Source organism: Aulonocara sp. 'chitande type north' Nkhata Bay, linkage group LG3 (assembly GCF_057382095.1).
Source record: "Aulonocara sp. 'chitande type north' Nkhata Bay isolate Kocher_YH1m ecotype deep benthic linkage group LG3, A_spYH_male_GT1.1, whole genome shotgun sequence".
NCBI lineage: Eukaryota > Metazoa > Chordata > Actinopteri > Cichliformes > Cichlidae > Aulonocara > Aulonocara sp. 'chitande type north' Nkhata Bay.
In genome coordinates, this window is record NC_141346.1 from 57,920,928 (window position 1) to 57,941,809 (window position 20,882).

The 20,882-nt window shown below is 41.2% G+C and overlaps 1 protein-coding gene and 1 long non-coding RNA gene across 3 annotated transcripts in view; both read right to left on the reverse strand.

Annotated features, from left to right (window-relative positions):
* Positions 1-7,945: 7,945 nt before the first annotated feature.
* Positions 7,946-12,225, reverse strand: LOC147336281 (uncharacterized). 2 transcript variants are annotated; one of them, XR_015128266.1, is made up of 4 exons: positions 11,985-12,225; positions 9,755-10,910; positions 9,531-9,630; positions 7,946-9,307 (listed from the first exon to the last, which is right to left on the reverse strand). It is a non-coding gene; the product is annotated as an uncharacterized LOC147336281 (long non-coding RNA). The 2 variants fall into 2 exon arrangements; XR_015128265.1 differs by having other exon boundaries at positions 7,946-9,630; positions 11,985-12,224.
* Positions 12,226-14,614: 2,389 nt separating this feature from the next.
* Positions 14,615-20,882, reverse strand: part of LOC147336282 (uncharacterized) — a 39,933-nt gene continuing 33,665 nt past the window's right edge. Inside the window, exon 3 of the mRNA XM_086285323.1 lies at positions 14,615-16,270. Coding sequence (XP_086141449.1) covers positions 15,052-16,270 — 1,219 coding nt within the window. The 3' untranslated portion in view covers positions 14,615-15,051. The remainder of the gene's footprint in view (positions 16,271-20,882) is intronic.

Here is a 20,882-nt window from a genome sequence, read left to right on the forward strand (position 1 = left end):
CCACAGCTACCGCCAAACAATTCAGTTATTTTTACACATTTGGCAGCGTCTGCCTGAAGGGCTTGTTTCTTTTTGGCCCTAATTTTTTCTGCACCTTCTTTCCTTTTTTTGTTCTCCATTTTCTTTAGTTCATCTATAAGATTGCTAAACAAGGGGGAGGGTGCATCCGACCTCCTCGGCTGTAATTGGTCCAGCCCAGAGTCGATCATGACCAATTGGCCAATCCAACACCTTTCATTATTTATACCCTTCCAAAAAAAAAAAAATCGATCGGCCCATAAAAGCAAAAAATCGCCTGCACTCTCTCTCTGTTTCTTTCTCTCTGATTGTGGAATAAAAGTATGAACATGTGTTTATAAGTCACACTTGTGTTTGAATCCTGCACCTTATCACACATTTGATTTCCATGTGTGACGACTGCAAGTGTCCAGAGTGAGGACAGACTGAGGGACCCACTGCTGCACATCATCTGTGAGGCTTTGCAGCCCTGATGATCCACCAGGACAAACTCAGCAGTGTGTGAGGAAGAGGAGGAGGAAGAGCCAGCAGCAGCTGACAGATGGAGAGAATAGACAGACTGTTCCCTGTTTGTGAAGGACTGCTAGGAAAGTTTAACATAACTGTCTGTGCTGAATCAGTCTTATTAGGTAATGTTCAAATAATGTTGTCATTCCAGTGTTTCCAGTGTGGGAGAAAGTACTCAGGGCCTTCAAGTTACACACTATGAAAGGCAGCAACAAGTTTAATGTTCAGAAACCTAAAGTCTGTATCAGCAGCAGAATGGAGCTAAAAATAAATGTTTGTTTCAGTTCTATGAAGCTTTGAGTATTTTGGATCAGTAGCACTGCTGTGTTTGTTGCATCATATTGCTGTAATTGTTTATTTGCTTTATATATTCTGAGCTAAGTTGATCTATAGTGTTACATCATATTCTATAAGGATGTTATGTGTTTGTAGACTTTCTGCCCAGTTTGACCCATTTAGCAGAAGTCAGCCTGTTTAAGGCTCTGATGTCTATTCTGTATGACTTAAAGCAGTTATGACATGGTCTGATTTTCTCACCCAATAAAGGAATATTTCATTTATCAGTCTACTCTTCATTCTATCAGACACAGTTATCACAGCTCGTACATTTGCTTTTTACACATATATGTAAGCATTGAGCCACATTTAGTAATGCCAACATATTAAAATAACAATATTTCTCTCTTATATATGATACATCTATATACACACTGTCACAGATACTTGAGTGTCTTTGAGTGAAGATTTAAGGTGATAGGAAATATAAATAACTGCAGCTTGAATCTTTGACACAGAGTTCATGCTTCAGAGTTCAGATGTTCAGAGTTCATGGACCGTTGAGGCTGCGAACTTTAAGGCTGCAGACCCTGAATTGGGATACAGCCATCGACTGTGGAAACCTTGCAAGTGGATCGTAAAGGTTGTTACAGAGTCTTTCATGTCTAAATTTGCCGTTAATAATTATATAATTGTAGGAATCATCTAGTTTGCTTACACTGATTACGTTGGCACTTTGTTAGCGCTACAACAACGGTCAGACCCCCGAGGCATCTAAACTTTAGTAAGAATGTGCACTTTTGACACCTCTGGTTAGCATTTAGTGGTCAGTTTCAAACGTATTTGATTTTTGCTTGTTATGAACAAATTCACTTCACTACTTTTCACGATCTGTAACATCAATGCACATTGTTCCATTTACTGCATATTGCACTTTATTCATGTCTCTCATTCCACCTGCAAAAACATTGTAAAGGTCGTCACAGAGAGTTTTATATATGTATAAATACTAATATTCTCTATTTATTCTGCTTTATTGCCAAGATGTTAGTTAGCCTTTGTTCAGTTGTCTTTTATATGTCAATAGATACGTATGTCACAAATAAAAGTTTCTTGTAAATTATGTTTTTGTAAAGAATTTTCTCCCAAATCTCTTACATGCTAACTGTAACGTGTTATTTCTGCTAAAACCTGAACTTAAATGTGTATATGGTGTTTATCTGTTTTTCTCTCTGTTTTAGATGCAAATATCAAATTGGAGTTCTGCCTCCAGGCCAGAATTGCAGGAATGCACCACGTGTTGGCTGTTTCACTGCCCTCTGTGCCCCACTCTCAGCCCTGCTGTCAGGGCAAAGATTGAGCAGCATATAAATGGACACATTCAAAGTGCTTTGCCTTTCAAAGGTATGTTGGTATTAAATATACCTCATAGTTAAAGTCATAAATATGCACTTCTTTTCAGCACCTCTGCAGGTCTTTGTTGACTTAAAAGTTATTTTTCACATTGTACAGTTCAGTTCATTCATCAGCGAGAGAAAAAAGTGTTTTCATTAAATATTTTTCCTGTTCACCACATTTCCTGACAGCTCTTGTGATCCACACCATTTTGCTTTCATTATTGAGGACGGCTTGGATATTTTTGTTAATATGTACAATCTGATTGTTAGATAAACTGACTGCATTCTATACAACTACATTTAAATTACATGTTTTTTCTTTTTTTCTCTCTTACAGACAAAATGATGTGCCGGTGCACTTTCACTGCCCTTCTGTAACATGACAGTCATACAGCGTGGGGATATGGCAAGGCAATTATTGTCATGTCAGCATTCAGGACTGCTCCCCACTGAACTCTCCGTGGAGCCTCGTCTCCCTCTCCATGTCTCGTCTCCAGCATCTAAACCATTTCCTGAATCTTGGGTAGAACATTCATGTGCTCCACCCTCTGTGCTAAATGAAACTGGGGCTTGTGGAAAGTCCATGAAAATGAAACGTCCTCACTGTGGTCTTAGTCTTCTTACAAAAAAACTTCAAGGCTCACATGATGAGGAGGCATTCAAACAGGTCAATAGATGTTTGCCTGGCCTGTCATCCACAGTGTTTTTGTGTAGAGGGACTTCTTCCTCTTTGTTTTTCAGTTTGCAGAGGACATGGAGCTCTTTTTAAAAGCATGTGCTGACGAGCAGAGACTACAGGTCAAAGCGATGTTTGACATTTAATGGACAGATGAAGGCACTGGCTGTTTGTTTGTGTTTTTTATCTGTTGTTTGTTTTTCAGTGTACAGAATTCCAGTTAAACTTATTATAAAATGCTGTTCACTTGTTTCCATACTTATAGTAAAAAATGTAAGTGTAAATGTAACAGCATTGTTTATACTTGTAACTTCAGAGTAAAAAGCTTATTGTTGATATTAACATTAATGTATTATCCTGTAATCAATAATATTTTTATGCATTTTACGCATTAACCCTCTGATCTCTATCCTGGCCATTTGGGGCCACTTCACTTCTCCTTGTTTGACTGCTACACTGCAGTGGACCAAAAGAATGACGCAGGTTTGATCTTAAGGCTCTAATAGTTGTGTGTGTTGTGCATGACATTGCAACGCAAACATGTATTTGCAAGATAGACTGGAATAAATTATGATGCATCAAATATTACACAGGCTGCAGTGAATTGTTGTTGATACAGGTTATTGAGCTTTGAGTTTCCCAGTCAAACGTAGCTTTGACACACATGCTAACACTCTTACTCTTGTACATTTCATAACAAGACACCAAAGCCAAAATATTAGCTCTCAAAAGAAATTCAAAGCTGCAGCTGCAGCACACACAGCAACAAACACTGTTAGTAAATGTGTCCTGGAGTTTCTGCAGGTGCAGAAAGTGCTGCTGCTGTAAGTCAGCCTAACAGCTTCCAGATCACTGATATTTCTGGAAAGATGGCAAGAAGGGCATCACTGCTCATTTCTACAATCTCCCAGATCTTGGAATACAAGCCCCTGTCCCATGAAAACCACTTCACAGTAGTAGGAGTCCACTAAAACCTACAAATGAAGAGTGATCCTGGAAGAAATAGGGCGCACACTAGTGACCTCAACAGTTGCAAGACAGTCTTGTCCCCGATGCTTATATGAAAAAAAATATGAAGATTTATGAAACCATTAGGACTTTATTACTGTTTTATCTGAAAAGCTACTGGTAATATTTAACCTAACTGGGATTTAAAGTGTAAAAAACAGAATGTAGATAAAATTTTGGTTTTGATGAAAAGGAGTGGAGCTTGTGAGCCACAATGTAAGCAGTGTTGCTTTGCTGACATGCACTCGATGCTGGCAGTACAAGCATTGTAGTGGTTCTTATGTTTTTGTAAACTAACTGTATAATATATTGAGCCATTCAACAGTACACAAATGTTTGTAGGCTCCTTTTTGTATGCAACCTGCATGTCTTTCTGAATTAATTGTTTGTTTATATCATGTTTTTCAGGAAAAAGAAGAAGTTAAAGTCAAGTGGAAGCCCTGCTCAACATGGTATGTAGTAACAACTTTGTTGGACGGGAACAGACATTCATACTGTTGATAAATAGTTATCACCTCAATTTGAATTCATGTATTTGGACTAAACTAAATTGGGAGCTGTTAGCTGTCAAGCTGCTCCTCTGTGAGGAGCTTGATAGCTGTCCACCTCCAAAGTCCATTATGAGTTTTGGAGGTGGACATGGTCAAGACTTTTAAGAGTTGGCATAAGACTTCACTTCTTTATAGAGCTTATAGTTGGGGCTGGTTCAGGTCAGCCCTTAGTTATGCTGTCATAGGACCAGACTGCTGGGGGTTAGTGTCTACTCGTGTCATTGTATATATCCAGGAATATGTGCCTGAGGATAGTTGTCATGAAATCAATATTAAATCAAAGTTTTCCTTAATGACCACAGCTGGCATGAGTTCTCCAAAGCTGCCTGCTGTCTCAGGATCTGTCTCCAAAAAGAACCAGGGAGCGCTAACATGTTATGTTCTAGACTGATGAAGAAAATGCACATTAAACATAGTATAAACTCACTATGTTAAGTAATGTGAAGAGGATGCCTTTAGCTCCTATTGGGTTGGTTCCTTGATCAGTGCAATACAGAATCATTCATCTGGTTTGACGTAATGTCCTTCAAACACGTCAAAATGAGGCTCTGTAGTCTGTGTGGCCTCCACATGCCTGTATGACCTCACTACAACACCTGGGCATGCTCCTGATGAAGTGGCAGATGGTCTCCTGATGGATCTCCTCCCAGACTCCAGGACTAAAGCATCTGCCAACTCCTGGACAGTCTGTGGTGCAGTTGGTGGATGGAGTGAGACGTGATGTCCCAGATGTCCTCAAATGGATTCAGGTCTGGGGAATGGGCGGGCCAGTCCACAGCATCAATGCCTTCGTCTTGCAGGAACTGCTGACACGCTCCAGCCACATGAGGTCTAGCGCTGTCTTGCATTAGGAGGAACCCGGGGCCACCCGCACCAGCATTTAGTCTCACAAGGGGTCTGAGGATCTAATTTCAGCACCTAATGGCAGTCAGGCTACCTCTGCCGAGCACACGGGGGGCTGTGCGGTCCCCCAAAGAAATGCCACCCACACCATTAGTGACCCACTGCCCAACCATCATGCTGGAGGATGTTTCAGGCAGCAGAAGGTTCTCCAATATGTCTCCAGACTCTGTCACAAGTACTTAGTGTGAACTTGCTTTCATCTGTGAAGAGCACAGGGCGCCAGTGGCAAAGTTGCCAAGCTTGGTGTTCTCTGGCAAATGCCAAACATCCTGCACGGTGTTGGGCTGTAAGCACAACCCCCACCTGTGGACGTCGAGCCCTCATACCACCCTCATGGAGTCAGTATCTGACCGTTTGAGCAGACGTGCATATTTGTGGCCTGCTGGAGGTCATTTTGCACAGCTCTGGCCTTTCTTTCCTACCCCACAGTACCTTTCCTTATCTTTTGTTTCCTACTCTTTTACTTAGTCTTTGATCACGGTTGTCTTTCTAGATAATTAATGTCATTTGTTCTGGGGCGAGTCACTGGCTCGGGTGCATTCTGGGACTGTCAGTTCACCAGTGTGCTGGCATGCTTCTTAACAAACACACCACTACAGCAAACATCTCAGTTGTACTTGTTGATTTCTTCAACAAAACACTGAACAAAACATGTCCTTGTGAGTGTGCTGCCTGGTGCTTTTACATTTTGTGGTAATTTGAGCAGCCCAGAAAGCATCCCATGAATTCAATTATGTTATTGTATCTGAACATGTACACGAGTCATTAAATTAGATGGGAAAGAATGATTCAGGGTAAACAACTGCACCAAGGGAATTACATTTTTCTTCTCAACATGTAAAATGTCTGTTGATAAGCAATTTCTAAAACAGACATTATAAAAATCACATTAAACAGATGTGATTAACTTTTTATTCTAGCAAACATAACATCAATGATGACACAATCAGTCTTCATCAGAAGTGCTCAAATCACTCTCATCGTCTGGAATGTCCTCCTCCTCCTCCGAGTCCATTTCCAGGAGTGGTTGGTGGCTGAGGATTCTCTTGTACACGTCCTTTACTTTGAGCGTTTCAGCTTTCAGTTCACTTTGTTTTTAAACCAGGCTATGGAGTCCTTTCTGTGCATCCTCCGACATGCCAACAAGGGAGGCTGTAAAAACAACAAAAATATTAAATATAAGTAAAACAAACAAACAAACAAACCTCACCTCATAAACACAAGGAGTTAGGATCATGTAATTAAACTTTTTTTAAGGGAGAAGGCAGTGTTAGCTAGCAACCCAAATATAGGTAAAAGATCCAGTAAGACTTTAGCATCTGCTATTATTTTCAATCAATTCATCACCAAATGTATAAATAAATAAAAGATGTGCTTACAGTCTGAGGAGATTGTCCCCAACACCACAGATCGCATTCGCAACACTGTCCAGTGATGCTGCATCTCCCTGCAAAGGATCATCTCCTCCTCTCTCAGGCGCCTCACAGCCATCACCTTCTCAAAGACCTTTCTCTTTGTCCGGAGGTCAGCAGCAGCTGCAGTTTAACAACATCAGATGGGAAAACATAGCAGCATATTATGATTCAAGAACAAAACATTCAACTGCTGCTCAGATACTGGGAGTTTGTTTAAAAAGGATATTTAGAAATCAAGAGCTTACGTTCACTTGTGCTCTGCCAGGGCCAAACGTCGCTCTGCATGAGGGCATCACTGGATACGATTTGCTTTGTTGCTTGTTTCCTTGTTGTAGTCGTCAACAGCAGCCGCCAAGCGTTTCTTCTCATCTAAGATGACCTTGTGAATTCTGTGTCGCCTCTTGTTGCTATCTGTAAATAATCATAAAAAGGAACACCTTCACATAATGCATATATTTACATTTTAATCTACACTCATCAATTCGTTTGCTAGAACAAATCACATCCAGCTTAAACAAACCTGGATCTGATTTTATTCTGTTTACAAAGTAGCTGTACAAGCTGTACAAACTGAGCATCAAACGGTCCGTTTCAAAGAAACTGTGACACCATTTTGTCTGTAAAGACTTTGTGTTCGCACTCTGATGATGACGACAAGCTGCTCTACTCGTGCCTGCAACGCTCCAAGGCTGCCATCAGTTTGATCCGTTTCTAAGTGAGAGGAATATTAATCAGAACACAGGATGAGTAACAGTCACCAAACTACAGTGGACTCTGTAATCACTGACTTGATGATATTCATTATAAGACATCTGGAGCCTTCATGTGCTGCATTATCATGAGATAACAAGTATGTTGGTGTTCAGCTTTATAAAACCAACTAGTACGACATCACTTCAACCCAGGTCCAATCCAATTTGATCAAACGCAACAACTCTGCCATCAATTCTGCTTTTACAAGCTTATTTTTCATTGTTTGTTGACACTGTCAGAAAGATCTTAACTCTAAGTTCTTTAATGAGGCCATGGTGGGTCCTGTTGTTATACACGAGTGCATTATATTGAGACTCACCTTCAGCCCATTGCTGCAGTGTGTCGTCATCCACACCCAGCTCATTTCTGCTCGCATTCAGGCTCCACTTGTTCTCTAAAGATCCTTATGATCTAAGAATACATTAATAAATGTCATTCATATGGACATTTTTAGAGTACTGGTGTTTCCCCCCCATTACCACACACATTAAAATGGGTGTTGAAAAAATGACCTTTAGATATCTCTGGCTCAAAGTGCGGCCCAGTTGTTCCACTTTCCTTTTGTTCCAGCCCAAAGCCAGGAGGCTCAGCATGTCTGTTCGCCCTGCATTTCAGTTAGTATACAAATAAGAATGAATGAGCAGGAGACTGAGTGGAATCTCACACACAGACACACACCTGCTTTAGACATGTACTTCGTTGTGATGGCCGCCCTAGACAGGAAACTGTTTACTTGCTCCACCTCTTCTCCAACTGTAGAACCGGCCCCATCCTGAAACGCACCTCCCCATTTGATCTATAGAAAGGAGGTCACAATACATGACTGCTGAATTCATTCAACCTTATAACAAAATGTCTTAAACGTATCCAAGACTACAAGCTGCAGTATACCTCGCACATCCAAGTGTGAGCTACTCAAAATGAAGTACACATTAAGATAAAGTCAAGTAAATAGTATTACGACAACACCAAGAGAAAAACAAAATAAATATCCACCCATCCAAATATGTATCCACACACACACACGTATGAGTATATGGTTATGGCGTTAACGTCATTTTAACAAGATTAACGCTGACAGCACTGATATATATGTGTATCTTACATCATTTGTGTGTCTCTGGATGTATTTCACAAACTCAGCAACTTCCTCATCTTTCTCAATGAAGACACCTTCAAAGTTCCCCTGCTCTGAAGTGCTGAACGAACACGGTGACAGTTGTTTGAAAAGAAACATCAAAATACAATTTTTGTACAAATCCATATTTGATTTATGTACACAATGCATAACGTACCTTGCATTTGATTGAAAGCGATAAAGCTTGCAGTTTCCATCAACTGAGACGGCGAGCATGTCTGGAGTGCAGGCAGGGCAGCTAAAGCATGGCTCCTTGCACATCCTGTCCACCTCACACTTTACAGCACTCCACTCCAAGAAACTTTTGCTGAAGGCATCAGCTGATATTCGGCCAGTCTTTTAAGTAGAGGACAAACAACAGAATATTCACGGACAGTCATCATAAACATTGATTTGCACAATTTCCTTAAACTTGACAAATTTAGAAACTCACCCTTCCAAAATGGGCTGTTCGTTCATCCAGCACTTTGACAAAGGCCTTAAGTGACATCCCTGCTGCAGCTTCTTAATGTCATAGAAAGACTGAAAGACATCCATTGAAAACAGGGTGCAGAAATTTAAGGTGCCAGGCCAATATCCACCACCCTGGAAGTCCTTAACTGAGGGGGACCACATTAGGCCACAGCTGGTGCAGCTCACCACTGGCAGTGCAAGGTTATAACGGCCTTTAGGAAGGATAAGGAGAAATCCAGTCATGGCTCAACAAAGACATTCATTTTTTCCCATGTTGTTTTCAAAGCGGTCTGGTAAATCCAAATGACCTTTGACAGGTGCCCACATATACTGCGGGCCGAGGGTAATTCAAAACAATGTAGCAATGTACAATTTGCAATAAAACCTGCAAACACATCTATTGTGTATGTACTGTGTGACAAAAGAGCAACTTACCATTTATGGTTACAAGAGCCACAATTGCACCGGGTGAAACCTCAACGTTACCTGCTGGGCAGTCACACACAGTCTGGTCTTTGCACAGGCAACAGCCGAACTAACATTAAAAACACACAATATATATAAAAAGAATTGGAAATTAAATGATACACAATAAATATACAATATCAGCACACACTCATAGTACATAGCAATAAATGCATAAGACTTAAAAACCGTACCTATTGGATTGTGAAACTCTGATGAAGGCTGCAAAAACCCTCCTGTTACTGCCTCTCTGCTGTGCAGGACAAAGCGTGTGTGAACTGCAATATCACAGTCAGCACAAAGGAATGGAAGATGCAGGCAGTCCAGACACCTCACAACTACTTGTTTGCCACACTGACACACACGGTGTGACTGTGGATCCAGAGTAGCTAACATATTGTCTATAAGACAAGGCCTGGCCTCTTTCCACTTTAGCAAGGACACCATGTTTCTGATCGCCCAGTGAGTAGCAGCTGACTCAGACAACGTCTCACAAGTCATGGCTGCGTCCTCTTCTCCATCCTCCAACAACTGAAGGAGCTCCTGACGAAGCACCTCAGTTCCACACACTAACAGAAAAAAAATAAAGAAACTCTTCCACAAAGTGAAAAACACTCTAGGCAGTATGTTTCTTAGGACTGCACAAAAGCCCTGCCTAACTCAACTATAACAACAAATATAAAAGTAAAGGAATCACAATATATACAAGAAGGTAAAGTACCTTTTGTTGGGTTGACACTGGCAACATAACTAGGTTCTTCACGTGGACACTGATGCTGATCTGCAGACACTGGGGGGAAAAAGAGATTGAAGAATATTTACTTACTGAAATTCTTTGGTGAAAACAAGTTGTGAGATAAAATCAATGGTTGTGAGAACACTGACCACGTGGCAACTAGTACTTCGACTGGATGATGGTCTTTGAGGAATAAAATCTCCCTGTCTGTCAAGGGCGGCATCACTTACATTTTGATTAGATACCTTGAGTTTGTAAATGATCAGATTACATAATTGGAATACAATGTATCCAATTCAGGGTTGCAGGAGGATGAAGCCTATCCCAGCTGATACAGGACAAAGACAGGCTGCCAGTTTATTGCAGGGCTAACACGATATGTGTAACAGAAAATCCACTTAAATGTTTGATATTTCTTATAATAATCATAATTATGACTATTATTTAAAGGTTTCTTTAAATAATACATTTTGATTTTTTATAACCTCTAAAATATAAACCTGAGCTGTTTCAGATTCTGACCTCTGACCTCACTGCAGCTCCCTCTTGGAAGTACGTCTGCTTCTTGTCTACCCCCAGTGATGACCGCCTGCCCTTGATATCACGTACTGTACCTGAGGAACAAAAAAGGACAAACACTTGCCTTCATTTAAGAAGTACATTCATACAGAGGTAATCTATGGAAACACACTAGTTCACCCTTTGGGAGAAATCAGTTCCTGTGAAACATTTCTGTAAATGAACATCATGTGGAGAATGAATGAAATGAGTTCTTCAGGTGACTCAGCAGTCCCACACTGACAAATGAAATCTAGTTAAACTATTAAGCATATTTGCTCTTCTGAAATCTGTGTTAAACAACAACAAACATAAATTAGTAACAAAAATACAGCTGAGTAGAGGCTTTACAAACCACCAGCAGCCATAATGCTAAATTTTAATCTTCAAATGTTTCTGAGCCGTCTTCAACCTGCTTTTAACACATTAAAGTCCCGCAGTCAATGCAGCCTGACTCAATCCTAGATGTTCAGCACACAGAGACACAGAGGTGCCGTTTAAAGTTTAGTGATAACCTGAGTCACTGATCATTTGCAGTATTACAGAGTCTGGCAGTCTTTGCATGATGTCCACGTCACTGTGAGTTTCTAGCTGACTCTCAGGTGTGACAGGTGTGCCAGCAGGAAAGAGTAATAATAACCTGCATCCTGAGGTTTGTCATGCAGGATTAAAGCAGCCAGGCTTTGTTCACACAGCTAGGATTGTATTTTACACTGACCCTGGGTCAGTATAAGTATCATACAGTTTAAACGAAGCACTGAAACTTGCACATATTTATTACAGATGCACTGAAGCTAATCGAGATATTTGCTGTCAGTCTGTGGCTGCGATTAAACACTTTACTGGAAACTTTATTAACTAGTAACTTCATCAGTCATGACAGAAGCTAATATTTCTGTGCTAACATCGTTTAAACAGTAACAGCTTTCCTCCAATATAAGCTAACGTTTACACCGTAACTTTAAGCTAGCACCATAAAGACGGTAAAACACGTAATAACATCTACAAATGCATCTTAAAGCTGTTATATTAGCACTCGGTGTATTACTAACATCACCACATTAACATTACTGACACTCGCTGACTTTTAATAGTCATTCTATAAATGCTGTCCGTTTAAATGGTCTTACCTGGTGGTCCATATGGTCCATAAGTGAAGCAGAGGGAGCCTGACCATGCGTCACACGTTTGACGAGTTGGGAGTGAGAACGTGTTGGGCTATAAGGAACACACTCACTTCCTGAGCCCTGGGCAATAAGAGACGTTTTGTGTTTTATGATTTATTGATATGTTTGATCCTTTCTGACCTGCGTTAATGAAGCAGTCATTAGAGCACCATGTCCGCTAGAATAGTTCTGTAGTTTGATGCTTGAGTCGTTGCAGACTTGTTGAAACTCCCTCACCCGTCAAAGCAGCGTCTTTGTTATTCGCGTCCAGCAGATGGCAGTGTTTCACTGTCTGACGGCTGTCTGAAGCTTCAGCTGGATTATCCGTTTGCTATGTTTGCCATGTTACAGTGGGGAGGAAAAACTCCTTTTTAACAGGAATATCTAGACATGAGTGATTACTGCAGTGGGGCACTATCTGTGCTATCTATAAGAAATGTTAGCAACAATAAAACTCTGAGGATCAGGGCTCCATTTCACTCCAGTGTTCAGTGGCATTTTAAAAGAGTGAATACCGACGCTGAATGTCTTTGTAAAGCAAAAGCACTTTGTTAGCCTTTACAGAGCAAAGCTATGGATCAATGTGCAGTGAAGAAAAATCGAGGTGGCCAGTCTGTCCTTTCCTAACCAATCACAGAGCTCCTTACATTGTTGCGCTGGAGAATAACTAAATATAATATAAAGATGATATTGAAAATAATCTTTTGTAGAGTCACTACTTAGTGGGCAGAGGACAGTTATCACTTTGCTGGATGCTTTAAAGTCGCATGTTCTGTATTTGCTGTATGCAGATTAGCAGGATATTAACAGATTAACAGCTTTTATTAGACTTCATATGATAATCAACAGTGAAGTGTTTCTCTTTCAGTGTTTATTCTTGCTCATTGAATGATCTCTGTTCAGATAATATGCTGCACTCATCTCATGTTTCTTTAAATACGGCATCACTTCTCCAGCTGTCAAACTCTGAAAGAGTTACAGTTTCACCACTGAGCACTTTGAATGGTTATTCTTTTATTTAAAAGCACTTATTCTAGCTGCATCATCAATACGACAAAAACAGTGACTTCAACAAAAATTTATCTAAATATATTTAGGGGGAAATGTTCCTACACCCCTCATGTAAATGTTACATCTCCAAAAGGGAGAAATAATCAGAATAAGGCGTAATCATTGTCATGATAATAATGACCATGAAAATGAAACTAGGCCTACCTTTAGTTCAGCACACTCAGTGTTGCATAAAGACATGCGAACATGCCATCATCCATTCTGGAGCCTACTTTTAAAAAGAGCGAGCTGTTTATTCTGGCTGAGTAGCAAACAGAACCAACCATGAAAACCTAAACTGGGAAAACACTCGGAAACCTTGAACACTGGGAATATGGAGACACAGGGGTAGGTGAACAGACACTGACAAAGGACAGAGGAAAACAGAGACAATATATATAAGACAAGAAGTAACACAGACACCCTTTTCGGTGACAAAAATGAGAAAATATCCAGTGAAAGGCAGTTCTCTTGGAAAAACTGCCTTATTGATGTCAATGGTCAGAGAAAAATGTCTGATAGGAAGGCAACCGTAGCTCATACAACCATTTGTTGCAACCAAAGAATGCAGAAGAGCGTTTTGGTCAGCTAAGAACAGGAAATTGAAGCTACAGTTCTCAAAATTTGACATGAGAAGATTGGATAAATGTTGCCTGGTCTGATGAGTCTTGATTTCTGCTCTGACATGCAGATGGTCGGGTCAGAATTTGGCATAAATAGCATGAAAGGATGGATCCATGCTGCCTCATGTCAGCTGTGCAGACTAGTGGTGGTGGTGTCACTGTGGGGGGGAGGGGCGGTATTTTCTTGCTGAAACGTTACATAGTGTGTGTGTGTGTGTGTGTGTGAGAGAACAACTTGAAACAAACTGCAGCAATAAGGGCAAACTAGTGCACAGTTATGTTTACGTGAGCGTTATTTTGTATGCATTTGTACAGTTCCATAACTGTGAGAATACATTGATAGCATTTAACTCTAGTAACAGGCATTTGTACCAGTAAGCATGAAAAAGTAGGGAAAAGAACTAGTATGTAAGCACTGACTAGTACTGTAAAGTATATGTGTATATAGGGCAATCGTGGCTCAAGAGTTCGCAGTTCATCCTGTAATTGGAAGGTTGCCAGATTGAGCCCCGCCTCCGACAGTCTCGGTCGTTGTGTCCCGGGGCAAGACACTTCACCCGTTGCCTACTGGTGGTGGTCAGAGGGCCCGGTGGCGCCAGTGTCCGGCAGCCTCGCCTCTGTCAGTGCGCCCCAGGGCAGCTGTGGCTACAATGTAGCTGCCATCACCAGTGTGTGAATGTGTGAATGACTGAATGTAGTGTAAAGCTCTTTGGGGTCCTTGGGGACTAAGTAAAGCGCTGTACAAATACAGGCCATTTACTGTGCGTGTGTTTATGCTCAAGTGTATGAATAAATTAGTCAGTTTTAAACAGTTGCAATTTAAACAGTAGAAGAGTGGCACTATATTTATATATTTATAAAGAATTTCAAACAACAATTAATTGATGCTCAAAGCAGGTTTATTTAATTAATATCCAGATTTCCAATTAGTTCCCAATTCATTCAGCAGCAAATCACATCACCACTCACTTCAAGGCTGTATGTATTATTGTAAGGTAGACCCTACAATAGTACATACAGAGAACCCAACAATCATATGACCCCCTATGAGCAAGCACTTTGGCGACAGTGGGAAGGAAAAACTCCCTTTTTACAGGAAGAAACCTCCGGCAGAACCAGGCTCAGGTCGGGGCGGCCATCTGCTGCGACCGGTTGGGGTGAGAGAAGGAAGACGTTTGTTGTAGGTCTGATTGAAGGACTGATGTGATGGTAAGTTGTCTGCTGTTCCGCTTTGAATATTGAGAGATTAGTTGATGGATTTCAAGCCAAATTGTGCCCAAGTTTAAGACCATATTCACTGGTTGTTTTTGTTGATGTTATTGTTTTGGGCTTTTTTTCCACAAGAATTTCTAGCTCCCCTAGAATTCTGGCCACCCAAACGATGATTGCTGCTGAGAGAGCACAAGGTTTTGTCCCCCTGTACTATTCATGTCAGTGCAGGGGGTTCTCCTTGAGAGGCCAGGGTCGAAAAATGGATGCTTCAGAACCTCCGAGGGTGTTATGCGCTGATTTGCATCCAAGGCCAACATTTCTTTGATTAGCCTTACAAATAATGTTTGGCCATTTTCCGGTCCTCGCCTAACCTTCAGCAGTTGTTCGAGGTCATCGAGACGCTTAAGTTTTATATATCGAGTTTCCTTGGATCGATAATCTGTCTCGTATTGAAATTGTTCTTGGGTCTTAAATGTCCAGCGCTGTTCGTTGTGGTTATCCTCGATGAAATAGCTGTCAGTGTACAAGCCAGACTCTAGAAGATGATCTGGTAGCTGACCCTGGGTTTCAATTATGAATTTCAAAACGTCATAATCGTCTTCCCCAGGATAGAGAGGCACCCCTGTAGCAAGCTCCACAGCTACCAGCCCCAGAGACCACATGTCGATTGCTTTGTCGTATGGAATGCCAAGCATAACCTCAGGTGCACAATAACCAATTGTCCCCACACGGTCACCAGGAATCACTGCAGAAGCAGGACATGCGAGGCCAAAGTCTATGAGTTTGACTTTGACGGGAGACTCACTGCGGTTCACAACCATGATGTTTCCAGGTTTGAGGTCAGCATGCACTATTCCCACAGAACCCAGGTGGAACAGAGCATTTGCGAGCTGATGCAAAATTGGCCCGAGTTCTCTCATTGGGAGACCTTGGTTATTCCGGTCCCCAATGTAGTCTGACAGGCTTTGGTCGAGGAGTTCGAAATTCAAGCAAATGCGCTCTCCATCGAGGAAATAGCCGTTCCATTCGACAATGTTGCACCTGTCTGGATCCAAGCGTCGTAGCTGCTCCAGGATGAAAATTTCCAGTTTTGCCTGGAGCAGAATTTCAGGGTCGCTCTTGTTGACTTTAATAGCAACCGTTTTGTTGTTTTTTGTATCGCGACATCTGGTTACCAAACCAAAGCCTCCTTCTCCAAGGAAGGCCTCTACCACGTGGTGATCTCCTAAAATGGTCCCTTTCGTTATTTGAAGATCATCTTCAGAGGCAGATGGGTTGGCTGAGGTGTTGATGTCTCTTTTTTGAGGAAATTCAACTGAGTTTTGGAAACTGCAGCTGAATTTTTGCGATCCATGACTTTTCCAGCTTGAAGGCTGCTGAGAGAGCACAAGGAGTTGTCCCCCTGTACTATTCATGTCCGTGCAGGGGGTTCTCCTTGAGAGGCCAGGGTCGAAAAAGGGATGCTTCAGAACCTCCGAGGGTGTTATGCGCTGATTTGCATCCAAGGCCAACATTTCTTTGATTAGCCTTACAAATAATGTTTGGCCATTTTCCAGTCCTCGCCTAACCTTCAGCAGTTGTTCGAGGTCATTGAGACACTTAAGTTTTATCGATCGAGTTTCCTTGGATCGATAATCTGTCTCGTATTGAAATTGTTCTGGGGTCTTAAATGTCCAGCGCTGTTCGTTGTGGTTATCCTCGATGAAATAGCTGTCAGTGTACAAGCCAGACTCTAGAAGATGATCTGGTAGCTGACCCTGAGTTTCAATTATGAATTTCAAAACGTCATAATCGTCTTCCCCAGGATAGAGAGGCACCCCTGTAGCAAGCTCCACAGCTACCAGCCCCAGAGACCACATGTCAATTGCTTCATCATATGGAGTGCCAAGCATAATCTCAGGTGCACAATAACCAATTGTCCCCACACAGTCACCAGGAATCACTGCAGAGGTGTTACATGCGATGCCAAAGTCTATAAGTTTGACTCTGACTTGAGACTCACTGCGGTTCACAACCATGATGTTGACAGGTTTGAGGTCAGCATGTACTATTCCCACAGAACCCAGGTGGAATAGAGCATTTGCGAGCTGATGCAAAATTGGCCTGATTTCTCTCATTGGGAGACCTTGGTTATTCCGGTCCCCTATGTAGTCTGACAGGCTTTGGTCGAGGAGTTCGAAATTCAAGCAAATGCGCTCTCCATCGAGGAAATAGCCGTTCCATTCGACAATGTTGCACCTGTCTGGATCCAAGCGTCGTAGCTGCTCCAGGATGAAAATTTCCAGTTTTGCCTGGAGCAGAATTTCAGGGTCGCTCTTGTTGACTTTAATAGCAACCGTTTTGTTGTTTTTTGTATCGCGACATTTCGTTACAACACCAAAGCTTCCTTCTCCAAGGAAAGCCTCCACCATGTGGTGATCTCCCAAAATGGTCCCTTTAGATATTCCAAGCTCATCTGAGCCGAAGGATGGGTTGGCTGACATGGTGTAATGTGTCTGTTTGCGCTGTGGATTGGTGAGAAACAAAACTGAACTTGTTTTGGTTTTTCTCGTAAATTGCTCTCAAAACTTCTCGAAAGGGTTTCAGTTGCTGCAGGTCAACGTCCGTTAAGCATAAAGTAACAGGTGAGCGCTCCTATTTATGGGTTTTGGGATCAAAGCAAAGTTATGACGTCAGAAAGGATCAAAGCAAAGTTACCGCGTCACAAGCGATCGAAGCGATTCTAATATGTGCGCATGCGCACATATGAGAAGCGATCGAAGGGATTCTAATATGTGCGCATGCGCACACGTGCTTGTTTGTGTAATATTGTTCACACTAAACTTGACCCTAATCAATTTAATATCAGTCAATCAAAGAAAATGTTAGTTTTGGAAAATTTTAAAATGACATAACTGACAGTTAAAACCTTTTTTGTTCATGTATTTGTATTTGTATTGTCTTCGGGTTTTTTTTTGCATACCATGTCAAGCTTTTCTGTATATAGTCATGTCGTAGATTTCGGAGCAAACAAGAAATTGAATTGGATTTTAATATTGCAGTGCTTGGATTTCGGATTTGGTGCTTAAAACTTCTTGAAACTGTAACCGTATTTCATTCACCACAAATAACTATCTGATTGAATAGTTTTCTTATCAGATAGAGAAATAAAACGAGTCGCAAAGTCTAAAAGCAACATTTCTCTGCCTGGGCTGTACCTCTGCACGTTAGTCTGTTTCAGTGTGTGACCCCTCACCCCCTCCCTGATCAGTCGGGGGTGAGTGCGCTAATGTGCCTGGAGGCCGTTTTAATGAGTGTTTGCTGGAAAACGAAAAATACAAGAAGGATTTGTACGTTTTCACAACGGGGGAGTTTGCGTAAGTACTAGTAAATAATTTTCTCGAGTGTGTACGTTACACATGTTATTTGTTTCAAATTGGTATTATTATTTTGCTAGCTAGCAAACTCGCGGGATAAAGGATTGAAGTGCACTCAGTGCGATACAATACGGTGGCGCTATTCTAACAGTTAGTTATTGCAGGGTAACTTGTAGAATATGCTGTGAATTGAACCAAGATTACACAGCAGTAGCAGTAATACGAGTTACTTCCCTCAAGTGAAAGCGTTAAACGTTAGCCCGATGCTTAACTAGCCAACGTCAGGCTTTCTGATTGAAGGCTAAAAGCGACGTTGTCACCAAGTAAACAGAATATTGATGATATTTTTGTGTATCGCTGCAGCCTTTTCAAGTATTAACCTGGTGTCTTTGGGAACAGCTTAGGGGGAAATGACGGTAATATGACTGAACCGTATGGGAACAAAGAATAGGCACTTTTTTGTGCTACCGAAGTTTCCTCGCTTTCATTCAAAATCTGTTTCTCATTAAACAATTGAAACATGATGGCTTCAAGCTGACATTGAGGCCTGTGGGGCACTATCAGCCACTGAGACAGTAGACAAGTGACTATTTCACACTTTAAGGCTGCCTGTTTATTTAAGGGAGATGAACAGTACATTATAACTGTACATAATAATATCAATGATGACAGATTAAATAAATGGGTTTTTGAAAGACGCTTGTGCATTTTTAAAGTCTAAAGTGTTGAATTGATCTGAGTATGTCATCTGTTCAAAGCCTCTCCCAGTCAGTGCTGTTCTCTATGCCTGTCTTACTCTACATGATGTTATTAGCACAAACACTTTAAAGGTGATAATTAGGTCTACAACAATAACACAGACTGCAATGTAGTTAAGCGTCTTACAGTTAGTTTTGAATGAATGAACTTAAAAAACAACACAAGCAAAGATCTGTCTCCTCCTGTTTTTTGTGTCACATAAGAAAGAAGCATCAATATCTGATGAGAAGACTTATTAATTTGGCCTCTCACGTGGTCTTATTCAGGTGATGCGAAGTGAAATATGCATCCTTTTTATGGTAATGTGCTGGAAAATGTTGAAAATGGACATTAAACGTGCTCACAAAGTGCTTGAATTTGACCCTGAAAGGTGTATGAAGCCAGAAAAAGTCACACTTGGAGTAAAAACCTCTCATAGCAAGTTAATCATATTCAATTGATTTGATGCTTTCAGCACAAAATTTAGCCACACAGTCAGGACAGCGTCTGATTTAGCTTCATCGGTAAACGTGTTTATGCAGTACATAGTAACAGTGTGGCTGAGTCCTCTGGTTCAAATCAGTTCCAGTACATTTGGAGATGTAAGTCTTAACCTTTCACATGCATCGGGAAGGAAAAAACATTTAATCTTCACAGTACTGCCGAAGTGCAGCGATACATTGTGAAGTGCACATTTCCATTTCTCATACAGTACCGAGCAAAAGTCTTGAACCACCCCCTTATTTTTTCGTGTTTTGCCAGGTCAGTCTGTGTTAACGGTGTTATTAACTGCATTCTTCAACTAAAGAAGTGAGAACAAATGATGTGGGCTTTTGTTTTTTTGCAATAGGCTGCAAGTAAATGTGTACACATACAATTTAAAATTGGTTCTTTGTTAAGTTTTCTGGTCCTTTCCATGACTTAGGTGTCTGTTTATGTTTGAATGTTTCAGAGATTAGTGTGAAGGGTCTTAACAGACAAAAAGTGGTCAAATACAAGCCCTGGATTAAAAATCAGAAACACTTTAAAAAGCCTGGAGAGCTATTCCTTAATACCACTTTAAAGATTACAGGGAAGTCCGGATCCCTGGAAGCAAATGAGGGATGGCTCAAGACTTTTGCACAGTGCTGTACATGTCATGTTCCCTGTTTTATAGCTCAGCTCAAACTGACACGTTCTCACTAACTGCTTCTCATTTTCTCCACAGTAAACTTTGACCACTTCCAGATACTGCGGGCCATCGGGAAAGGAAGCTTTGGAAAGGTAATGCAGCCTCCATTTTTCACGCCACTTGTATATTGTTTGCCCTTAATTACCCACCACGGTCGTCATCTCTAAAGAATCAGTGCAAGCGAAGCGAAATGTGCTGGGATTACACTTCAGTTCTCGTGTGCTGCTGTTATTTAATAACAGTTATAAATGCAGCTTATGCAATTATTTCTATAAAGTCAGTTAGAGGAGAGCCGATTTCTATTTCATCTCACTCAATCTAGGTGGGAATTTTTACCCCACGTCTCAATTTAATTACACAGCACATTGAACGTCTGGATGAGACTTCAGTAATGAATTCAGGACTGTGTGTGTGTGTGTGTGAGATACACAATTGGGGCTGCAGAGACTGGAATAGTTTACCTTCATTTTAAATATCACTGCCCTGTGCACATTGTCGGCTTTAAAATTCAAACTTAAAGAGTTTGTAAGTAAACTGGCTGAGATGAGACAGACGATGCACCGGGTCCTCGTCTGAGTGCTGGCTTTCAGTTGTGCTGTCTCTCTTGCCCAGCCATGCACACACAGACACTGTGCTACACTTACACAGTGAGACAGATGCTCACAGAGACGTCCAGATACATTTTGTCCTTGCTGGAGGTCATTTTGTGTTT